This window comes from Sinocyclocheilus rhinocerous, unplaced genomic scaffold (assembly GCF_001515625.1).
Source record: "Sinocyclocheilus rhinocerous isolate Xijiao unplaced genomic scaffold, SAMN03320098_v1.1 scaffold444, whole genome shotgun sequence".
NCBI classification, from domain to species: Eukaryota; Metazoa; Chordata; class Actinopteri; order Cypriniformes; family Cyprinidae; genus Sinocyclocheilus; species Sinocyclocheilus rhinocerous.
This window is the reverse complement of record NW_015645540.1, coordinates 583229-597621: the sequence shown is the minus strand read 5'-3', so window position 1 is coordinate 597621 and position 14393 is coordinate 583229. Positions and strand designations below refer to the sequence as shown.

The 14393-nt window shown below is 36.9% G+C and overlaps 1 protein-coding gene across 1 annotated transcript in view; it reads left to right on the top strand.

Moving 5' to 3' along the window:
* The window catches only part of LOC107706338 (calsyntenin-2-like), a 223520-nt gene that overhangs the window by 99502 nt on the left and 109625 nt on the right, over positions 1-14393 (top strand). Inside the window, exon 2 of the mRNA XM_016510011.1 lies at positions 6004-6126. Coding sequence (XP_016365497.1) covers positions 6004-6126 — 123 coding nt within the window. The remainder of the gene's footprint in view (positions 1-6003; positions 6127-14393) is intronic.

Below are 14393 nucleotides of genomic sequence, written 5' to 3'. Positions count from 1 at the left end.
GTGGGGGCGTGTTTAAACGAGGCGTTTTAGGAGGGCGTGGACCAGTCTTAACTTTTATAAAGAATATCTCTGTGGGTTTGAGACTTTAGTCTTTGCAACTTTAGGGATCTTATCTATTCACAAACAGCTTGTAACACTCCAAAGAGAAAGGAAAACTTGAAATCCCATCATATGACCCCTTTAAAGAGATTGAATCGAAAGTTCACGAGTTCGTTCATTGCTTAATTTTTTCAGCTTGTTCCTGAGTTACTTCAGAGAAGTTTTTTACTTGAATTTCGTCTGTCACATGATCTGTGTCACTTCCTATTGATATGAAGTGTCTTTTGTTGGTCACTACTGTTTAAAAGTTTGGGTTTGTTAAGATTTTTAGATAAAAAAAAAGAATGATCCATGAATGAGAACACCTATAATAACATCCCAACTGTCAGAGACGAGAACATGCGTCTTTCAGTGTGAACAGGGCTTAAAGGGGTGGTTCATTGCAATTTCACTTTTTTAACGTTAGTTAGTGTGTAATGTTGCTGTTTGAGCATAAACAATATCTGCAAAGTTACGAAGCTGAAAGTTCCTAGTGAACCAATCAGAGCCCATCGCCTATTTCTGAGGAAGGGGCTTCATAAAAGAAATTGATCAGCGCGTTTCTCAGAGAAGGGACAGAGCGGTGTGGAATAAAGGTAAATTATGTGAAAAATAATGTGTTTTTAAAAAAACAAAGCATTAACACGTTAGACTGCACCCCATAAACACAATCAAGCCTAGAAAACAACCACTGAAGTTCTGAACCACCCCTTTAAGGCACATTCCAAATCACACATTTGTTTTTCACTTTTGCTCATGTAGTGTTGACAGGAATTACTTTAATGTGGAGAGGGGAGGAATGATTGGCAAATGACACAAGCTGGTCTCAAACTTGTCACCTCTCGTTTCTTGGAGAATTTGCTGCACACCACCAGGTAACATCTATGACATTTTAACCACAGAAAATTGCATGAGGACTTGCTGCCACAGCCATTTTTATAATATATCACTTCCCAGTCAACAATTTGATCTCACAATGATGTCACGAGGATCGTGTGAACTCACAATGATTTCATATACTACTCACACCGTGAGGATCACAGTATGAGGATCATGTAAACTCACAATGATTTCACCTATTACTCACACCGTGAGGATCACAGTATGAGGATCGTGTGATGTCACTGTGATTATCGCATGATCTCACGTGTTGACTGGGTTTTAACCCTTAAATGCATTGTTTCGGCAATCATTATTACATATTCGGGTCTTTAGCGACCCGTACTTATATATCCAGCACGGATGTACCTCTAACTGCTGCAATAGCAAAAAATGTTCTTGATATTTTAAGAACAATTACAGAAAAAATTAAATAAAGCATATTTCGTTTCCTTTTGAAACTTATAAGGGTTCAATTTGAGCAGATGATTTTACCATCGCTGTCATCGTCAGAGCGCACTTCCACAGTACATTCAGCATCTACCTCACATTCATGATCTCAACCATATTCTCAAAACTATCATTTTAAATGACTTCATATTCAATATTTTGATCACTAGCAGCTTATTCACCACATCCAGCATCAAATGGCAGTTTACACTTTTTTACAAAAAATTAATCAGAAAACAGGCATTCTTTTATATTGTACTATTTTTTTCTTGTTATATTGTTTATAATGAATAGATTGAGGAATACTAAGAAAGTTGATGTCTAACTTTAAAAAATGAAGGAGGGAGAGGGTAGAGAATGATGTCCCGGGTCGCTAAAGACCCGAGGTATGCATTTAAGGGTTAATGGAGACTGTGTAGGTTAGCCAGAGCAACTGAAACCACCACCGAACATTCAAAACATTAAAACCCATTCGACTCTTTCACCCCCTTTATAGAGGTCACCGTAAAATCCACCATTCTGCTCCCTCTGCACCGACTCAATACCCAACACCCTTTTACGATGCTTTCCAGATGTCCAAGAATGACACCACACAGTCCTAACGATCTGTTCATTCATTAATTAACTCAAGCAGTCCTCAATATGCAAACATTTTTTTAATGGCTGTGCTATAAAATAGCATGATAAAACGCTAATTTAGTCAACTGGGCCCCCTATATGAGAAATCTCTGAAGACCTGCAAATCTGACTGCTTGCCATAGAAAAAGCTTGAGATTATGACCTCATTAATTAGCATTAAAGACGAGTGATGCAAGCATAAGAAGTGCGTCTCTGTGGACGTGTGGGATGCGGCTTGGTTGAGCTTAATGTATCTGAAAATTACCCTTCGGCCCCTACCAGAAAACTCCTTCCTGTTAGTATTGGATTATGCTAGGTCATTGTGGCTAATTACTGCCTTCCTGATAGTCATTTCTGTACTTTTTTTCCAAATCAGAGCCAATGTACTGGTCATTTGCACAGTGCAAGGGATGTTAATTAACAATTTTCTACTAATACCCTCCTTGGCTCTAGCAGATGATGCTAGCTGGCCTGGGGTTGATCTTTGACTTTGATTAAGTTGAAGTCCTTGGACTTTGTCTCAAGACAACGGCCATCACAGATCGTGTTTACCAGCTATTTGGCTAATGGCTTCTTTATCCTCTAGTGTAGCTTGTTATGAACAGGATGCTCTTATTGAAGAGGGTGAATGAGCCTTAAGAACACTTGTTTTTCTGCTAAGGTCCATTAGCTGGTCCTAACTGCAGTTTTTGTTGTTTACACCACGTATACAAAAACACTACGTGCTAAATCGGCATTGTAATGCACTCTGCAGTATGTATTCATGAATATTGCTGGTCTCCTCTCTCTCTCTTTAGTCATTCTCTGCTGGTCTCTGGCTTTAGCACTTTTTTTCCCCTCTGGGTCCCACACCTATGTTTCGATTATTGTTTAATTCCAATGTTATGAGCCGAATGTAATGTTACGGTGTCCACTGGTCAGAAATTAATAGCTTGTTGCGTGACACTGGGAGAGCAGTAAAATTCACCATCTATTCTGCAGGCTGTCCCCAAGTTTAATTACCGTTGGAATGCTGACTGGGATTTTCATTATAGCAGGTTGAAAAAGGGTCAAAGTAGATTTGCAAACGTTCACTTCCTCCCAACATTTTATCAGGTGCTTGAAATGCTGGAATAATTATATATCAAGCTGAATAAATAATTGATTCTATAATAGCCCCTTTCTTGTCCTCTTGTAAGACCCGACCTGAATTTTCTACCTCCCTCACTCTGGGCTCACCTGCTTTAATTCAATTCAGGTTATTTGGATGGTGCTCACAGGCAGATGAGTGAACCGACTGGAGGGTGATGCTAGGAAGATGCTAAAATATTTTTTTCTTCTTCTAAAAAGTAAATATATCAAATAAATTTTTTTTGTTATTATATATATTACATATTATTTTATATATTTTATATTTATTTTTATATATTATTTTTTAATATATTATATATTTTTTATATTTGACTTTTTAATTTTTAATTAGTTTTGGTTTCTTTTATTCATGATATTTTATTAATTGTTTGTTTTTAATTTATGTGAAGCACTTTGTGAGTAAAGTTAAATTTTAGAACTACTAATAATAGCAATTATTAGTAGTAGTAGTAGTATTTTAAAGAGTTTTATGGTATTTTAAAGCTTTTTTAAAGTCAACGTTTCGCTAACAGTTTAAGAGTGTCCATCTTCTTTTTTTTTTATAACATAATTGTCAGTGGTTGTATTCCTTAATGGTAAATGTGAATTAAATTTTGGTGTGTGTGTACGCTTATGCATCTGCCATTATGTCTTGTGTTTTGTTGGCTGTGTATGAGGCAGAGCTCTCTAGTGCAGGGGAGCGGATGGAAGAGAAAAGTCCACATTGAATTAGCTTCCATCACGGAGCTCTAATGCTGTGTAATGGCTGCAGACATCTCATGGGTAATAGCTCAGGGATTACAGAGTAGGGATATTGCTCTTAGTGACACCACTAACCTTATTAGAGAGAGAGGGTGTGAGAACGAGAGAGTTCGATGTGAATTTGCAGTGACTAGAGCCTGAAAAGGTGTATTATTATAATAGAAAGTAACTGATCCAAATTACAGTTATTTACTGTATCTTGTGTACATGATGACAGCCACATGTTTTTCCCAGCCTGTGACATTTCACACATGAAACACTCAAATAAATATATTAATAATATAAAAATATTTACCTAATGAATCAAGCTTTTATTAGTGTATTGAGGTGTCATGCAAGCTGCGTAGCCTAAATGAAAGCCTTTTTGCGATCATTTTTATTCATTTTCTACAGAATGGGAATATCAGACTGCATTGAATCAGACCTCTTATTTCATACATCTGCAACACACATTTGTTTGCCTCTCTGGAGCTTGAGGTAGGTGTCTTTGTATGAGTAACACAGCTAGATAGATACAACCCGGCTATTCATCTGCGTCTGTTCAAATAGCCACTTTCAAGTGAGAAAGTGAGTGAGATGTTTGATAGTAGTCATGATTTTTTTTTTAAAAAGTGTGTTTCTTTGTGTGTGCCTTTGTGCATGAGTGAAAAAACCCCAGCCTGGTCTCATGTGTTATTTATTTTAAGGTTTAAAGTGAAGTCGTGTTTAACATTATGTAGGCATATTCTTGGAAACGAGCTGGCAGCAGAAATCACACAACAAAACGAAATGTTATCATTTCATAAGTAAATGAGTAAACAATTTAATAATACAACTGAAAACAAGGTAATTCATATGACAACTAAAAACTAATAAAATTAATGCAGCGATTTCAATATTCATAAGGATTCATTTTTAGGTGTCGTCAATACGTCAATTTTGTATGTTTAAATGCTGAAAATACGTCAGTATTGTACGTTTTAGTGCCTGTAAAAACGTAAGTAAATGTACATTTTATAGAACCACGTTATGTAAAATACATATGACTTAAGATCACGTTGAAAAAAACATGTAGTTTTGTCCACGTAAGTGTGTCTGAGTTAAATAGAGAGCAAGGAAAAGAGAGATAAATGGCACAAACTCATTGAAAGCAAGATTGTAGTCTTTGAAAATGACATTGTCAGCTGGTTTAATCATCTGGCCATCTGAATCAGACGATTTGTTCCCTGCCTTATGCGTTATGAGGACACTGAGCTTTTCAGGAGGACTTTTCTTTGAGACTTGACTGTTTAGATTGTCCTCCACAAGTGTGAAATGGTTTAATTTACTCTTTCGTTAATTGCTTTGGTGGATCTCGAACTGACCCACGTGAGGGGTTACTGAATAGCCAGTACTAATCTAAAACTCCATTAACTCATGATGAGGGAGGATTTCTGATTACAAGAGGGCCATTGCTGTTAACGCATTGCTTTTCATGACCCACATTAATGTTTTGTTTTTCCAACATTTCCACCATATGCCTAGGAAGTTATGCAATAATATAGTGGATTTTAAGTGTTTAGACAAAATGAGCTGACTGAAAATCTGATTTTGAATTAACCTTAAAAATCCCTACAGTTGTGTTACTTACTGAACATGGCATTAGTTGTGTACAGAGAGTTTAGTGAGCCAATAGCATGTAGATGTTTCTGAGAAGTGTAAACACTGCGTACAAGCTGTTTAATGCACAAAGACTCTTGCACGGATGTTTTCCTTTCATTAGGTTGGAGATTGCGTTTGTGTCATCCATTGATTAGCATCTTGTTTTGGTATCTCTTGCTATACAGCAGCCACGGTAAAAAATGCAGGAACAACAGAGTATGCCAGGACCAGATAAATTTGGGTTTTTCCCTGGATACGTGTTGTAGAAGACAGGGAAGCTGCCATTTGAGGAATTGGGACAAACAGCCCATGCTTATTGGACTCGTATCGATTGCCATTATTCTTTGCATGAAAACAGAGAGAAAAGACTCTGACTATTGTGTTTTTTATTCTTATTTAGGAGATGTTTGTTGAAACTTGGAAATACTTTTAGTTCAGAATTTAAATTATCTTTTTTTTTCTGTTTCTTTTCTCTCTCCATTGTAGTGAATAAGCACAAACCATGGATCGAGACGTCCTACCATGGTGTCATCACCGAGAACATGGACACTGTACTGCTCGACCCTCCTCTGGTCGCACTGGACAAAGACGCCCCTGTCCCTTATGCAGGTATACGACTTGCCTAACTTATTACACAGCGCTATGGAATACTCAATCCTGATTGGTCAGTCATGGCATTCAGGTGTATATGGCTGTTGTCCCTGTAGCCAGTGTCTTGCACTGTGTTTGTTTCATGTGTCTCACATCCTTTTTCTTCTCGCAATCAAATACATTTTTTTTGTCCATTTATCTATTTATTTAAGTTGCAATAAGCCCTTGCTTTGGGGTTTATTTGGTGATCATGACTGTACATTTTTCCCTTTCTAATTACTGAATACTTTTTTCTATGACTGAATGATTTTTTTTTTTCACACAAGATCTTTGTCCAGTTTAGATGTAATCGAGTTATATAATAAGAATTGTACTTTTATGCTATTTATAAATTATTTTTGGAACACAGTCAATTGGAATATTAATAATTTTTCATAACATTGATTTATAAATGGTATAATATTTAAATACATTTTTATTAGCCATTTTTCCAACAACTCCTGTTAAGACAATGCCTTCAATACATCCCATTAGAGTACTACCAATGGTTAATTTTGAAGCATGCAGCACATGCAGAATACAGATGTGGCCATTGAGATATTTTTAATTACATGGCAGCTTTTATGCAGTTTAATCACGATTGTGATCATTTTGATTAACTTTGCAGCCTACTTTTTCCATATCTAATCTATTCTTATGAAACACACAAGCTCACTCCAGAACATCCAGGTTTATTTTGGAATTTACAGGAGTGGATGGTAACAATGGCTTGGTTCTTCAGTAGTACTGGTTCTCTATTCCTCTTGTGTTTAAGTGAGGGTGGTTGAGTGCGAGATGTTATGTGTATTGCAGCATAGTGCTCATATAAAAGAGATTTAGTCGATGCTTTCTGCACTGTTATGGAGACAGATCCGCCTGACCTTCCTGTTATTTCCAAGTGTGCTTCCTGCCTCTATCTCCATTGTTGTGGTGACACACAGCCCTTGTGTAAGTGGATCTTGTTGCCCTTTCCATGGCCGAGCGTTCAATAAACCTTGGAAAATGACTCGTACATTGTGCGCTTTGGCTTTCGAAGAGAAGAAGTCAACACCTTAGAGCGTCAATCACCTCTCACGGAGCAATGAATGACAGCACAGCTTTATGACTTGCGTGTTGTTTATGTAAGACAGATTCCGACTCACTGGTTTTCAAGTGCAAGTTGTTCAGATGAAGTGGAAGGATGTGGGGAGAGTGGTGGCTTGACAGATGCAAAGTAATTAAATAAAGTGATTTTGTTTTTTACGCAAAGAGGAATGTGTGGAAGCATTGTAACAGGTAACTCTCTACAGCTCATTAAATGACAATGGCTATAATTAATCTCCTTTCTTGCAGCCTTGGAACAAAGCACTTTACTGGTTTTTATATATTTATTTTTGCTGCTTGCACTTGAAAAGCATGCTGTGTATTGTGCAGCTGATAAAGTTTTGTTGTTCATACCTTGGGGAATCTTTTATCTGACATGCTTTTTTTTTTTTTTACAGCATCACCATTGACTACCGGTGATGATTGATTATCTTTGCAGTATGTTAGATAAGTGTGTTTTTGTTTCTGTAATACCAAACTTTAAAGTATACTTTTTTTCTAAATGCATATTATTGATCTTGTGAATGATTGACTGATTGATTGATTATTGCATTTGTAAATTTTAATTCATTCTTCCGGTGAAAGGACAGACTTCTCTCTGTCCTTTTGTTTTCCTAATCTGGTGTCAAAATATTACTTACTGACCATGCAGTTATATTTTTTGATGACATTTCAAATGCAAATATATAAAATCATGTAACAAATATATTTTATAATTATTGTTGTGACAAAATTATTTTGTCCTTAGGATAATGGCATTATTTAGCAGTTTTTTCCTCTTGTATTATTGACACTCTACAAATCTTTGCGTCTTTCAAAGCATCATATATGTTGATCTTACAGTCTTTTACCGTTAAAATCACGGTCATTTTTTACAGTGTAGTGAAACTGAACCTAGCACAAAAAACAAGATGCATTATGATTTTTGTTTTTCATGGCTTAATGTAAGGAATATTTCACATGTATGTCACCATATTGAGATCTGAAGGAAAAAACATTTTAGGCATCCAGGATAACACTCTGATGGCTTATTTTCCTAACCACAATAAGTTGTTAGAAGACACAAAGTTCAAAAGAAATAGAAATCTTTTGTAACATTATAAATGTCGTATAAACTGTCACGTTTGATTTCTTTCTTTCAGAATAATGAGAAAAATTATACATTCATTTTATACATAATCAACATTCATTTTCTACATCCACTTTATTTTTTTGGAAAGTCCTGTGCACGTTACTTTGATTTATCAATGACATATTAATGGTGGACTGCAGCTGTTGTTAAAGCATCACTGGGAAATGAGTGCTGCGCTCTGATTGGGTGACAGGTGATATTTCACTGCCTTTTCACTGGGAGCCAATGGATACAAACGTAAGATTGCTGCCAGGGAGACGCAGAGAAAAACGGGCCCTCCGTCTCAATCCGTCATTCTCTGTAATTCTTCTCGCTCCCATTCTTTCTGTCTTTCTTTCTCTGTCCGACTCACCTCTTCCACGTCAGACTGTGAGTTATGCGCGGGAGGCTTTGACATCAATCCTGTTTTCGTCTGTTTAGAGAAAGGAATGCAGGCGACCTTCTGGCACCGCATTAATTGGGGTGCTGGTCACAATCCTCTTTAAGGTGTGACAGGTTGTCATTTAAAATTAAGGGTGTTGTACATGATGCAAAAGATCACACTTCTTGTATTTTCAGCTCAGTCTGTTTTCCACAAGGGTCACTTGCTTGATATGAATAAGAGCTGATTGGAGTGTCATGTATATCATATTTCGTGACAAATTCATAATAAGCATGGTAGGTTAAATTTACTTGGATCTGACCTACAATTCTACACACATTCGTAAGTAAATAAATAACAACGAAAGATGCTTCGTTTTTTATGTAGGCTTTCTAAATGATAAATGTAATTAGTTTCTATGCTTCATGTTAATTAATCTGAGATATAGATGCTTAGAAGACGTTTAATAAAGCAGATTAGGGGGCGGTTTAAACAGGCAGCCTGAAAAAAAGGGAAAAAAAGGAAGGAAAGTGAGCAGAGGAACATTTAAGCAGATGCGTTTTATATAAACAACCTTGTCGGGTGATCGTATAACTGTCATCAGACTTGCAGTAATGATAATTAATTTGATGTTTTGCAGATCTAATTTGTTTTCATTCCTGTTCGAAAGTGTTTTGTGACCTTTTTTCAAAAATATAGCTTATTTGCCCTGAAAATTTAACCCTAGTAACTCAACCACCTAAATTTTGGACCGTGAAATGGTTAGTTTCAAGCCTGTTCTCTTCAGGGTCAGCTGTGGATGAAAATCTAAGAATTATTTTGGGTTTTGTTATGATGTGCGCGAATGAGAGTGTGCCCTACATGAAGTGAATGAACAATGTGCTCTATCTCTGTCCTCCCTTGGAATTGCATTCAGTGATCCCTGAGGGTCGAGAACCATAACTGAGGAATTTTACTAACTTATGATTCTCTTACTCACATAGTTTCATCATAGTTTATACACTTGGGCAGACAATTTCTGAGGTTCTAACTGCCAAAAAAAAAAATCACATTCAGACTTTCTGTAGACATCAATCGGTTTAGGAAGTCTTGCATTTTTATTTTTATTTTTTGCAATGCTGTATATGCATTTTCATGTTGCTAATTTTTCCCATTTGTTTTATTATTTTTAGTAAGGAACCAAACTGAAGCGGCTGAGCCAAGCATTGTCATGATTTCCCATGATGCTTTGCGAACGCTGAAAATGCATTGTCTGTATGAGTGTGAACTATTGTTTTGCACGCATCCTGTGGCCCAGTGGGATGCATCCAAAATATGTCCCCAGATGTTTTTCAAGACATTCACAAGCAACCTCTATTCTTCCCAGGTTGTCAGCATTATATGTTGTGGAAAAGAAACCATTAGAATCATAGGAACGGGTGATAATTGAAAGAATGAAAGCTGAGAGAGTTTTTGTTTTGAATCCATCCATACTGTCGGCGAGGTGACGACTTCAATTTTGCTGCCAAAATCTCTCGTTATTCGAAGAATGTTTGTGTTTGAAAACTGAGAAGTGTTTCCAAAAACTCGAGGTGAAAGCCAAATTAGAATAACGAGAATGTGTTGGATCTGCGGGGAGCATCATTGTCGATTCTCTCTGCCTTTTCCCCATGCTTTCTCTTTCTGAAGTGTAGTTTACTGCATATATCTCTTGCATGGTGTACCACGTTTGCCTCTGAGATATATTTTGAGATATAGATGTTGTTTCAATCAGCCTTGGGTCTTTGTTTATGCTACCTACGAAGAATTTAAGAAGCCGACCTACCCTGGAGTAGCTAGCTTTCTCAAAGTTGACTGTGACAGTATGCTTATCAGTTCAGTTATTGAATTGAATATATATATATATATATATATATTACATGCTAATTAAATGGTGTGGAGTACAGAAATATTCCTGTGAGGTCTCTTTTAATAACTCAAGAAAACACTCTTGAAGTATTATCTTTGACTTGCACCTGAGAGGATTGAAATAAACGCTTCAAGAGGTATTTGGTGATTATAACAACACATGCATATAATACTGAATATTTAGACTTGAGATTGTAGCTAAATGCAATAAGATTTGACAGCATTTTCTGATTAGTGCCGATGGTGCCTAAAAGCTTTCCTAACTCGAAAATGTCCACCACCGTGGCCTTAGCGCTGATTAAAATGACACTTCCACCTCCGTAAGAGACTGGGAATTCAGCCAGACGTCATTTGCAAGCATAATTTAATAACATCTTAAGGTGTGCAGATGAGAAGAAACTAAACCATTGCTGGTTTGAGGTCTCTTTAGAGATCCCCCGGCTCTGTTTAATTAGCTCCTGACTGATGGCGTGATTGTAAAGAACCTGGCGTTACATTTCATTTAGCAATTTTTATGGTTTAATATTGTGTGTTTTCATTTTGGTCCCTGAAATGTGTAACTTGTTATTTGGCTGACCTGTTTTTTTTGCAGAATTCATCTCGCAGGAGCTCTTAGAAGCACATTAGCTGCGAACTTATTATGATGCCTGATGCCTTTGAAATAACAAAGGAGGTCTATAGTACCTGAAGAAAGTGATCTGTTAAAATTCCCTTTCATCGTAATGGCAGTTGCTCAGCTGGTGCAGGCCTCCCTGTTATTAAGCGACCTGCTTGCAACCATCTGTGCTTATGAGCACTCTATTTTTGGCCACAAAGGTTTTTGAGCCAATCACCATTTTTTTCCTTGCATATTTGTGCTACTTGCAGTATCATATGTCTCTTATTTGATGTTATTATACTTTTTCAAAACACTTGTTTTGGTGGCTTGCTGTACTGCACTGTATCACAACAACAACAACAAAAACTTTAGGTATCCTAGATAATTTCTAATAGTAAATGTTCTACTCAGGGTAGACGTTGTCTGCTCACTTTAAAGGCATGGATAAGAACTGTGTGTGTACTGTATGTAAAGAAATATTTCTATCATTATTAGATGACCCTTTGGAAGACCAGTTGATTGTCTTTGATTCATTCAGATCTCTTACATAAGGTAACAAACATGAAGGATCAGAATATAGTTCTTGTAGTTTAAACCATGCAGAAATGTACTTGTCATAGCACAGTCTCTAGAAAATAAATGTGAATCTTGATTGTCATGACCATTAGTGCACTTTTTTTCTGTCAACTGTGCAGAACAGGGCTAAAAGAAGTGTAGATTGATTAAACTAAGATAACTAGTACTCTATTTCCTGACAACAATTTTAGTAGTAAAAATACTATTTTTATTATTTATTATTATTATTATTATTACTGATTAACTTCTGATCTCGGTAAAACATTTTTAATTTTTAATAAATGAAATATTTGTATTAAAATATATGTAAAAAAGATTTTGAGAATGCATTGCTATTTTGAATTGCTATCAGTGGAGATATATGCTTGTTGCCCCTTATTATTTTGTAAAACATAAAAGGAGAATCAGTTAAAAATTGCTTCCGCCTTCTTCCATTCTTTAGATAAATATATTGTATGGCTTCAGAAGACTTGAAATACAGTGCACAAGTCATATGGACAACTGTTTTGACATGTGCATTTAGCCTGTTTGGTGCTTTGCAGTAAAAATCAACACCAGTTTTTGTTGCTTGGAAAAGAGCAACTCTTCCTGACACTTTATTTTGTGTTTCACAGAAGAAGGAAAATAACATGAGGAAGGGAATGACATGAGAGTAAATGATGATGTTCCTTTAATTAAAAATTTTACTCATAATTCCATTTCTGAGGACAGATTCGAGCTGCAAGCGGGAGCTTATATCACACAAGGAGCGATAACCTCCCAACTAAATGAATAACACTGATTTCTCTAGATTTTAAGCACCTCATACTGTGTAAAAGTTTGAATTACCAGTCCATATTCTGCAGACACTATGGGAATCCATATTGGCTCTTCACCCTCCTTCCTCCAAAATTACGTTTGCTAAAAGTGCCTGGTGCCAAGTTCTGTGATGAGAAAACTAATTTTCCTCCAGTGTAAAACGATTTCCCTAGCACAGGGAATGATTTGAATGGAGGGGGTCTCTTGGAGAGCAACCGGTAGGCCATTGATCAAACCTCTCATGTTCTGGCATCACGTCTGGTTGCGATGAAGGTATGGCAGAATGATAAAAAAAAACTCATTTTTTCCCCTTCCTCCCTTTTGTGCTTCATTTAATCTTTTTGGGCTTTCTCTTTCTGTGAAGTGAGATGGGTCTGGACATAAAGGAAGGTAGTGCACATCAAAGCCTGTTGTCTTCAGGGGCCACTAAGATCCAGACACTGATCCGTTCTCATGTGAGAGTGAGAGTCGATGAGTACAGCATCTTTCCACTTCCTTTCTTGTCTCGGTCCCTTTTGAGATGATTTGGCCTGAAAGCAGCTGAGATGAGGAAAGGAATGAAACAGCGGACTGGAGAGGGTCACTAGGGCTTTTTGATTGTTGGCAAAAATGAAGAAATGATTTGGGTTTGCTGTTCAGGCAGTGAGATTACACAGAGCAGGAACCAAAAGTAAGATTATGCATTCCCTTTGGCTCTCAGAGAGCGCTTTATCAAACTTTTAAGTACTTAAGGCAAACTCCTCTCTGAGGGGGGAATTCACTAAATAGCTGCGCCAATTTTGCAAGCTGTATTTCAGCTCAAAATGTTATTCACTAACCACCCACAATCCAATTTAACCAGACACTTTACGTCTGCACTGTTGTAGAGCTCCGTTATGTGTTTAAATGTCATTGTCACTCTTTTTAGCTATTACTTCATGGGGAAACCAATCTCATTGTGATTTTTGTAGAGTAAGGCATTCCTGAGTCAACATGTTTTGTTGGTCCTGTAAAAAATTCTTACACAAACCCCAAACATTACCTAACCCTTAATGTAATGTCCCTAAAATCTGATGTTGTTCCAAGACCAATATTTAAATAATATGTTTGTGAACTCTGTTCTCAACTTATCTTTTACTCTAAGCTTTCCGTGCTAGCTTATGATTGCTAGCTAGTGTTTGGTAATGGTTTAGTTGGTAGCATTTTTTTCCCCAACACGGTACATTTTCTGACAATCAGTAATTCATTAAATAATGATAAAATGGAGAAGGGTATTATAACCAGGCATATATCCACACACAGAGTATAGTTGCTGCACTTTTTTTTCTCCCAGCACTTTCAGCATTCTCCAAAACCAAGCACTCAGAATTGGCTTGCAAAAAGCTCATTTGCAGTTTGCAAACAGCATGCATCACATATGTTTTTTGGTGAAATCACTATCATACTAATTAGATTGTAAGAGCAGACTGATAAAAGGAGGGAAGAAGCTCTTCCAATCACTGTGTTCTTGTTAGCAATGATTATCTCCAAAGAAACACGTGCAGCCATCATCACGTTGCACCAAAATGGCCTCACATGCAAGGAAATTGCTACAAACTATATTGCACCTGAAAGAACTAGGGTTGTGATGGTGAGGAAATGTTCCCACCGGTTAATCGACGTGTGACAACACCGGTAATACCGGTATCACCGTGGGGGCAGGGCGTTCCCTCTTTTCCTCGCTTTCCTTCGCTTTTAAATAGCTTGTAAAAGCAGCGTGCGCATTTTACTTTCACTTTGAAATAGCGGCAATTCGGCGTAAAGCAATTGTTCGTTTTTAGTTCATTTGAATT